Source organism: Apaloderma vittatum, unplaced genomic scaffold (genome assembly GCF_000703405.1).
Source record: "Apaloderma vittatum isolate BGI_N311 unplaced genomic scaffold, ASM70340v1 scaffold19034, whole genome shotgun sequence".
Taxonomy (NCBI): domain Eukaryota; kingdom Metazoa; phylum Chordata; class Aves; order Trogoniformes; family Trogonidae; genus Apaloderma; species Apaloderma vittatum.
In genome coordinates this window covers 10,556-19,773 of record NW_009713625.1, presented here as the reverse complement: position 1 = coordinate 19,773, position 9,218 = coordinate 10,556, and the positions used below count along the sequence as shown (strand labels likewise).

Sequence of the window (9,218 nt, the reverse complement as noted above, 5' to 3'; positions counted from 1 at the left end):
GTTTCTGAAAGTCGCTGGCAGAAGCAGCGTGTTGGCATAGCAGGGATGGGATTCCTGCGCGGAAAGCTCAGCTGGCCGTTGCTTGGGCTGCTGGGAAGAGCACGGTCTGGAAATCCTGGGGATTTCAGACCAGGCTGCTGGAGGGGGCAAGAGATGATAACCAGCGTGAGGTTAACATCTGAGATCAGGAAGAAACCCTGCGTCCTCTTCGCCGTTGTGGCCCAGGAGAGGGAACTGACTGTCCCTCAGGTTAATTCAGAGGCTGGGCATGGGGTGGGCAGCACAGTGGCGTGCCTGATCTGTGAAGTTAAAACACAGGCCTCAACAAAACTCGCAGACTTCGAGATGTGCCAGGCAGGTTTTGCCTTGGTTTTCCCACAAAACCCCACACCAGATCGAAGCGTGTTTCCGGGGCAGGCGGCAAAGCACGCCTGTACCGCTTTACTTGCTGCACTTTTCATTTTCCTTTCCTTGCTTTTCCGTGTCCGGCAGGTTTCAGTGAGCCCAGCATGGCAAACTCGTCACGGATCCAGAACGTGGTTCCCCGACCAGGCTTCTCCGCCTTGCATCGGCTGAGAAAAAAGCGGAAAGGCCAGCGCGTGAAGGACCCTCTCGACGACCTCCTCCTGAAGACGCTGACGTCTCAGCGGGCCATGGAGGAGCGCTTCCTGCAGATGGAAGAGCGCCGGTTCCAGCGCGACCTGGACGCGGAGGAGCGACGGATGCAGCTGGAGCAGCGCAGGTTCGAGCTGGAGCGGGAGCACGAGTTCCGCATGTTCAACGTCTTCGCCCAGATGCTCAGCATCCTCAAGCAGAACCACAGCGGCTCCTCCTCCTCCTCCATCGCGGTGCCTCGGGGCTTGGACTTCAGCCAGGCGCTGTCCGAAATTGCGGGGATGGGAGGAGGAGGAGGAGGAGGGGGTGACCTGCAAGAGATGAGGGCTCGACCGCTTACCCAGAGAAAGTTTGACCTGCACAGCTACTGCAACCCTGGTGACTTCCAGAGGAGCCCTTACCTCTCCGCTCGCGGCAACATCGCCAACATCTTCCGTGGCTCCACTGAGGAGGGGTACAAAGCTTATCACGCCGACAAGTACGATGAAGACAAGAACCCCAACGTGAGTGAGAGCCTCAGGGTGTTCCTCTGGCTTTCTTGCTAGGAAAAAAACCCTTCCTTGGAGGTGTGCCGACAGATAGGCTAGAAGTGAGCTTGGTGGTATTTTTTTGATCTTGCTGCTTGTTTGAGGAAGAGAAATAAAAAGCTTTGCAGATCGCCTATAGATCAAAGACGAGCGCTGCGTTCAGCACAGGTTTGTGCGCCCTGATTTCCCATGGGGAGGGGAAATAGTAGCAGGAGTAGACTTTGGAAGAGATTAAGAAATCCGCAGGAATGAGCAGAGCTCCCGTTCCTCCTTTCACCTCATCACTTCTGCTGCCTGCTGAGGACCATCTCTGATTATATCTGATTATTGCAGGTGATGGGTTAAGTAGTAGACTTTTTTATTTTAAAAGAAAATAAATTTAAGTCACATTCGGCACTTTTTCTGCCTGATTACACTCGGCTGCTCAGTTGTAAGTAGCTCATCATACCCCCCTTGTGGCACTGGCTGAGACTTAGTGCTTCATGGCAAATAATTTCTATAGAAGTGTGGATTACTTTAAAATAGATTCTGCATTCAGGTACTGAGCTACTTGAAACTTTTAAAATGTGGTGGGTTTTTTTTTTATTAGCCCTGACTTCAGTCACGCTGCGTTGGGAGGTGAAAACTAGATTTTTAAGCTAGAAAAGCAAGGTGTGTTATGAGGAACAAACTGCCTCTTCTGTTGCCATAAACCTATGGTCGCTTAGATTTCCTTTCACCTTGTTCCAAATTTATTTACGCAACCTGTTCCAATAATGAAAACGTGCCAGTACATTGAAACTTTTCAAGATCTAAGGTAGTGCTAAATAACCGGGGCCAAAGACTAAACCTCGAACCGCAGGGGCCGCCCTGCAGAGGGGACGATGGAGTGTCTTGGCTGCTTCTCGTGACGACGTGTTTATGTGGTTTCTGAGTAAATCAGCGGAGCGGAATGGTAACAACTGATAAACAGATGCTCTTAGATTAAAAAAACAAACAAACGTATCCAAAACCTGTTTAAAACTACTGCGGGAGGACAAATCTCAGTTTTCTAGGAATTGTTTTATGGAGGCAAGTTAGTGAAGGTGATATACGCACGTATTTTTTGTCTCTGTAAACAAGAAATTATTTTTTTTCTAGGGCATAATAAACTTTGGCACCAGTGAGAATAAACTCTGCTTTGACCTGATGTCTAAGCGGGTAAGTCTTGTTCCAAAAAAGCAAACCTGAATTTGCTGTGTAGCTCCTCCTCAGTGCTTGCCCTTTCCTAGAGTCGTTGCTGTTGCTCAGCTTGCCCTGGTAAAGCTTTTTGTGGTGAATTTTTTATTTGTCTGAAGTCGCTTCTGCATCCAGCTCTTGGTACATTTATTTTCCCAGGAGGATAGGCACGAGGGTGTTTTTTCTGTTCTTCATGATGGGTTTCCCTTTGGGGATGTGCTTGGCTCGGAAAGCTAAACGAGAATAAGATGCATTTCATTTTGTCCTGCTGACAGCCGTCGATCTCATAGAGAGGTTTTGAAATGAATGTTGAACTCTGTATTTAATTTCAAGGATCTCCATTGTAAAGTGTCAGATTCTCAGTTCTGAATTTACCCGAGATGGGCGAGGGTGGCAGCTCTTGAAGTCTCTCCAAATCAGACCGAGTCAGCTGCTACCTGCTTAATTTGTTCAGTTGCACGAGGGGCAGGCACAAAACCCACGGCACGACTCAAAAAAAGTCGGAAGAAAGCAGGAGAACCGTGCCATGGGGGGAATATTTCCTTGTCCGTGGGGAGGGGAAGGCGGCTCGGGGTTGCCCTGCGCGGTTTGAAGTTCGTGGCTGCACCCGTTCCATGGCTTCCCACCCTCAAAATGTTCCTTATTTTATTTCTGCCTGCCACTCCACTGCCTCGGGGGGACACTACCCCACCACTCTGCCTTCCAGCTAAAAGAACAGGTAAGGCAGAGCTGCTGCCTGCACACCAAACCTCGTGCCTTCTAGGCTGCGTAGGTGGTACCTTCCTTCGCTGTCCTTTCCCCTTAAAACTAACGCCAAGCCTGCAGTAAGTAGCGCCAAGGGAGATGGTAGCCAGCTGCGTCTTAATTAGCCTGGTTAGGAAAATGAGTTAAGGCTTTGCCGGCTACAGGGAGACAACAAGCTGAGCAAAGACGTTGTTGCCAGCACCGGGAGCGTCGCGGCGTGGCCTCGCAGAGCGCAGCGCCGGCTCGTAGGTGAGGGATTGGTTGCTGTTACTTGCTGTTCCTACGGAGTAAAGAAACGCGTCGGATTTCTGTCTTCAGTTTTTTTTGACCCGTACATTAGAGAGTGCTTGGGGCGCAGGATCTCAGTTGGCCCGTCTGTTTTCCTCAGCCCTCAACGATTGGCTTTTCAGGATTCTCCTCTTTGTTATTGCATAGTCATTTTTGGCCAAGTCCGCTGATCTGTTTTATGTTGCGTTCTCCAGGTAGGTTTAGGAGAGAGACCTAAGGAGACACAGTTCTGTGCTCCGTAGGCTTCAAGAACATCTACAGCTGAATGAAGGAACTTTAATCCTGTAATATCAGGTTGTAATTCTGCGTGGGATAAGGGGAGTGTCTGTAAACTCCAGAGCTCATCACCAGTTTTTAAAGCACTGGTACAGGCGTCACAGTTTTGTTATTCTGGGAAAAGCTTTCACGCTGCATGTTGGATTTCCCTCCTCCTGTACACTGTCACCTCCATGGCGTGTCCCTCCACCCTCACCTTTTTTAATATTAACTCGTAGATTTGGTTGCCATTAAACATTGGGAAGCTACATGCTACGTAATACCTGTTTATTCCTTTTTTGTTTACGTAACGCGCCCTCTCTGCTGTTATCACTGCTTGCAACTTCATAAAACTGGATTATGCAAAACCCTGATATTTACAACCCTGAAAATATTTAGATAAAAAGCAATGTGCATTCTTTATCTAAACAGAAACATTAAAAAGAGCTCCACAGTTCAGGTAAGACTGTCTTTGAGATCAGAAGAAACTCCCAATAAGGAATAAACTGCCTGCCTTGGGGAAGAATTATCGATAAGATAATCTCATTTTTCTCCTGTCTTTTGAAAGCTCCTTTTACTCTTTAACACTTACCAAAATTTATCAGAGTTCTAGATCCAGAGGAGCTGCAGTAACTTGGAGCTGAGACAAAAATGAAGGCTAGGATTCATTAAAAAATTAATATATTGGAAGCCCATTCAAGAAAATACATATGTGACTGAGATTCAAAGCCCTTTCTTCCTGACAGCCTAGACCTGAGCTTTCACAACTGGGACTTACTTCGCAGCTAAAAGCTGTTGTCCCCAAAGCCCGAGCGAAGCTCTCTGTGGGACTCGGGCTCGCTTCAGTCGCTGAGGAAGTCTCCTGTGGGCGTCTCGGTTACGGGCATCATGTGCCTTGCCCATTCCGCGTCCTTTTTTGTAGATCTCCTCGCAGCAGAGTTTTGGCTGCGGTAACTTTAGCACAAGCCCATGTTTTTCACATCCCCCCGATGGGTTTGCTGGTCCTTGCTTCTCCCAAGCCGCGTTAGTTCTGATGGTCAGTGGCTTTCTCAATCCAGTTTTGCCACCGTAGAAGTTGCAGGTGTGTCTGTGCCGGTGCAGGTGTGTGCCTGTGCATGGATCCCATCTGTCTCCGTGTTTCCGATGTCAGTGCAATTAATGTGCAACTAACGGTTCTTCACATTGCTCCCAGCTGACACAGACCGATATGAACCTGATGGAGCCTCCACTGCTTCAGTATCCCGACTGGAAGGGACATATGTTGTAAGTCTTCTCTTTTCTGTAACGCTTCTCCCTTGTCGGCTGCTTCTCAGATAAGCAGAACGGGTGAGGACAAACCACTAGCTGAAAAATTTCTACACCATTTAATCAACTTGGTCTTTGCAAAACTGTGAATTAGCTGCCCTACCAGTTCATCCAGCTAACAGTCGTTTTATGTGAGAGAAGATGCCAATTTTCTAAAGGGAACGCAGGTTTAGAAGCGCGGTGTGCATTAACGAATTAGGTGCCTCCAAATGGTTCTTTGAAACAGAGTGAATGCTTGGGGACTTTAAACCTTCTCTTCCGTGCCCCAATTAAAGCTCATCAGAAATGTACGTGCCGTGACAGACGTCGTCCGTGACACCTTTGCCGTGTGCAGGAGTCACGGCTGGGGCATGGGCCTGAGCTATGCTGTTTTCTAGCTGTTTTCCTCAGACTTTACTGCGCCATGGCTTTATTTTCCTGAGATGTGGACCTGGGGAAGCCCAGCCTCTTGGAGAACGAGCTGAATCGATATTTGCTTTTGTGTCTTTCTCAGTCTGCGCGAGGAAGTGGCTCGGTTTTTGACCTATTACTGCAAGGCCCCTGCACCTCTTAAGGCAGAAAATGTGGGTAACCCACTTTCCATTGGTGTCTATTCTAATGTGTTGCCGCTTGTTGTCAAACGTTTTCATCTTTCTTTTTTTTTTTCTGTTTTTTTTTTTAACCGAATGATGTGATGACAGCCTTTTGTCATGTAAATGAGCTTGATTCATAGCCAGTTCGGCAGCTTTTGATGCGCTTTTCAGCCAAAACGCTTCGGGTCTACTGTAGATTTGCCTCATGCTTTTGTGTGCCAACTCCTCATGCCGGTGCTCTCGGTGGGGCTTCATGTTTTCATTTCCTTACTCAGCTCCGGAACCTCTGTCCCTCAGCCTTCACCAAGAACAGGACCCATGAGTGTCCGTCTTCTGGGTGCAGGAGTCAAACCCGCTCCTGTACAAGACGGTGGTTTCCAGTGTTGCATGAAATTTGGCAGGAGGAGCTGCAGTTCCCACAGAGACGATAACACGTATTAGCTGATGAGGAGCAGTTTGCTTTTCTGGCAGTTCGGCACCACTCGCCCATTTTTTTTTCCTACCTTAAGGCTATCCTTTTTCTAAATTCCTTGTTAGAATCAAGAGCGGCGTCGCGACAAAGTGTCTCTGAAGGAAAGAATGGGATAGAAATTATTTCTAGTAGAAGTGGGATTTCAGCAGGAAAATCCTGGGAATATCCATGCTAGAGAACTGGGGAGAAAATATATTTCAGTGATACAGTCAGAAATTATTGTTTTATCACATTTATCTTTCTACAGATGGATTTATCACTAGGCTCTCTCTTTCCTCTGTAGGTAATTGTTTTAAATGGTTGCGGCTCTTTATTTTCTGCGTTAGCTACAGTCCTTTGTGATCCAGGGGGTAAGTGGATGGTTGGGAGATGGTTTTAATGTTCATTTTTGGTGGGAAGCGATGCATTACTCCATTTAAACAGCGCGTGACAGAAGCAAAGTAGTAGGTTAGACTAAATGCGGGCTATACTCGCTTTTACCGGGGTTCTTGTAGAAAATTAAAGAATTAAAGTAAGACTAACGCAGAGGAAAAACCAGTAGTTTTACAGTGTTTCCAGAGGGCACTGCTGTTAAAAAGCTTTGTGTTTAGCTGAAGTACATTAGAAGAGAAAACAGGACTGGGACCTGTCGATAACCAATTTTGTCTCCTTGGTTCCAGAAGCTGTTCTGATTGCTACTCCCTTTTACGGTAGCATTACCCAGAGTGTCTTCCTCTACGGTAACGTCAAGCTGGTGTATGCCTATTTAGACAGTAAGGTAAGATCTGAGGGAAGGGAATATCAGCCTCTGTCATTCAGAAACAGTCGATACTGGAGCTGGGGACCTCTGAAAGCAGTCCCCGGGACGAGGATAGGCTGCAGCCCATGGACATTTTCCCAGTTGCTGGAAAAGTGGGCACATAATTTGCAAAAAAAAAGTTGCTCGAGACAATAAATCCGGATTTCGGTCTTGTATCTTGTTCCCAGTAATGGCTCTTGAGAGGAAAAAAGGCCATTTTGAGGTTTGCAGACAGAAGAACGTGCTGTCCTACTAAAGATGGTCCTAGGGCTGGAAGAGCAGATGGAGATCTTGCATGGTTTCAGTTGTTCAAGGATTACCAGAGTGTTCTCTGTGTGTGGCCAGCCTGTGAGGAACATTCCTTGATTTTATTTATTTAGTGGTTCTCTCAGTAGTATAAATGGGTAAGAAGATGGTTTCTGTAGTCATTAATGTTGGCATTTTATTTTCTTCTGGAGAACAAAAGCTTTAGGCAGGGGGGTTGGACTAGATGATCTCTAGAGGTCCCTTCCAATCCCAAACATTCTATGATTCTATTATTCTATGAACATCTCTCAGGTGCTGGCACAAGGCACACTCTGTTGAAATAACCTGGCTGTTTTTATCTTCGTGGTGTCTTTCAGATTACTGGAACAAGCACTCGGCCTTTTCAGCTTACAGTGGAAAAACTGGAAAAAGCCTTGCAGGATTCCCGGGCTGAGGTGAGTTGAGCTTCCTGTGACCGGTGAAGTTTACAATACGCTCGAGACGGCACATCCCAGAAGTTGCCTGAAGATCAAAACGTTTTCCAGAGCTTGCATCTGGCTCTCCAGCTGTCCTTGTAGGTGAGCTGAGATGAAGCTGCGTTGCACACTCAGTGGGGATCTCAGGAGGAATCCCCCCATGTCCTGTCTGTCCCATTTTTGGTCACAGCCAAAGAGAGAAACCGGGAGAACAGACCATTCACAAAGCATCAGAACTCATTCATATCACTAAAAAAAAAATGTACTTGGGCACACACTAAAAAGTGGGGACTACCCACAGTTTCTCCTACCTGAATTACCCCCAAAATGACTGCTCTGCACAGTAGGGCAGAGGAACCCACTAAGAACACCGAGAAGTTTTGCAGGAGAGGGAGAAGTGCAAATCTAGAGGATAAACGCTGATGAGTATCACCTTTCTGAAGAGTTAGTCTCTAAGTTTTGACGTTGTCCTAAGGCCGGTGTATGTTTAGCTTCACGTTATTCACATCTTCAGCCAATTGTGCTCTAAGTGAGAGCAGTTTGCATCCACATAGCTCCAATTCCTATCTTCCTTGCCTCATTCATGGGCAATCTTCAGTAATTTGTGGCTTCCTAATTACTGATAGAGCTCGGAGAAAGTTCTCTTCCACGCCAAGAGTGGGTGAGAGCATCTCATCGATTGGTTGACTAGATGTCAATGGTTCTGGCAGACTCCCTCATAGATTCCTTCTATAATCTTTTCCTCAGTTCACTTTGCAAGTGATATAATTGTAAAAAAAAAAAAAAAAAAGATAAAAATCTTAATTTGCGGCTAAAAGCTTTCTCATACAAATCTGAGGCGGAAAGTCGTGGTGGAAGCTTAAGCAGAATCTTGTGCCACACTCACTGCTCAAGTAGAGAGACTGAAAATTTATCCCACGATGGGCACTCTGGTAATACCGCGTCATTTGTGTTCTGCAGGGTGTCACCGTAAGGGCCTTAATTCTTCTGAATCCTCAAAATCCCCTCGGGGACATCTACTCTTTGTCAGAGCTACGGGATTACCTGGAATTTGCCAAAAGGTATGTCAGTCTGGAAGGCTGAGGCACCTCGAGTCGGATACAGCTTCCAGAATCCAGTCGGATACAACTTCCCACAGCATTCTGCTGGAGAAGCTGGCGGCTCATGGCTTAGACAGGTGGACTCTTCGCTGGGTTAAAAACTGGCTGGATGGCCAAGCCCAGAGAGTCGTGGTAAATGGGGTTAAATCGAGTTGGCGACCGGTCACCAGTGGAGTCCCTCAGGGCTCAGTTTTGGGGCCAGTCTTATTTAATGTCTTTATCAATGACCTGGATGAGGGGATCGAATGCACCCTCAGCAAGTTCGCAGATGACATGAAATTAAGCAGAAGTGTCAATCTGCTGGAGGGCAGGAAGGCTCTGCAGAGGGATTTGGACAGGCTGGAGCGATGGGCTGAGGCAAATTGCATGAGGTTTAACAAGGCCAAGTGCCGGGTCATGCACTTTGGTCACAACAACCCCCAGCAGCGCTACAGGCTGGGGGAGGTGTGGCTGGAGAGCTGCCTGGCGGAAAGGGACCTGGGGGTGTTGGTGGACAACCGGCTGAACATGAGCCAGCAGTGTGCCCAGGTGGCCAAGAAGGCCAACGGCTTCCTGGCCTCTATCAGAAATGATGTGAGCAGCAGGGGGAAGGAGGGGATCATGCCCCTGTACTCGGCACTCGTGAGACCTCCCCTCGCGTACT

General features: G+C 47.5%; 1 protein-coding gene across 1 annotated transcript in view; it reads left to right on the top strand.

The window, feature by feature from the left end:
• Positions 1 to 492: 492 nt before the first annotated feature.
• The window catches only part of LOC104273201 (1-aminocyclopropane-1-carboxylate synthase-like protein 1), a gene marked incomplete at its 5' end in the record, with an annotated part of 13,534 nt that continues 4,808 nt past the window's right edge, over positions 493 to 9,218 (top strand). Inside the window, 8 exons of the mRNA XM_009868444.1 lie at positions 493 to 1,118; positions 2,262 to 2,321; positions 4,819 to 4,889; positions 5,425 to 5,494; positions 6,259 to 6,325; positions 6,635 to 6,732; positions 7,377 to 7,454; positions 8,436 to 8,536. Of these exons, the coding sequence (XP_009866746.1) occupies positions 493 to 1,118; positions 2,262 to 2,321; positions 4,819 to 4,889; positions 5,425 to 5,494; positions 6,259 to 6,325; positions 6,635 to 6,732; positions 7,377 to 7,454; positions 8,436 to 8,536 (1,171 nt within the window). The remainder of the gene's footprint in view (positions 1,119 to 2,261; positions 2,322 to 4,818; positions 4,890 to 5,424; positions 5,495 to 6,258; positions 6,326 to 6,634; positions 6,733 to 7,376; positions 7,455 to 8,435; positions 8,537 to 9,218) is intronic.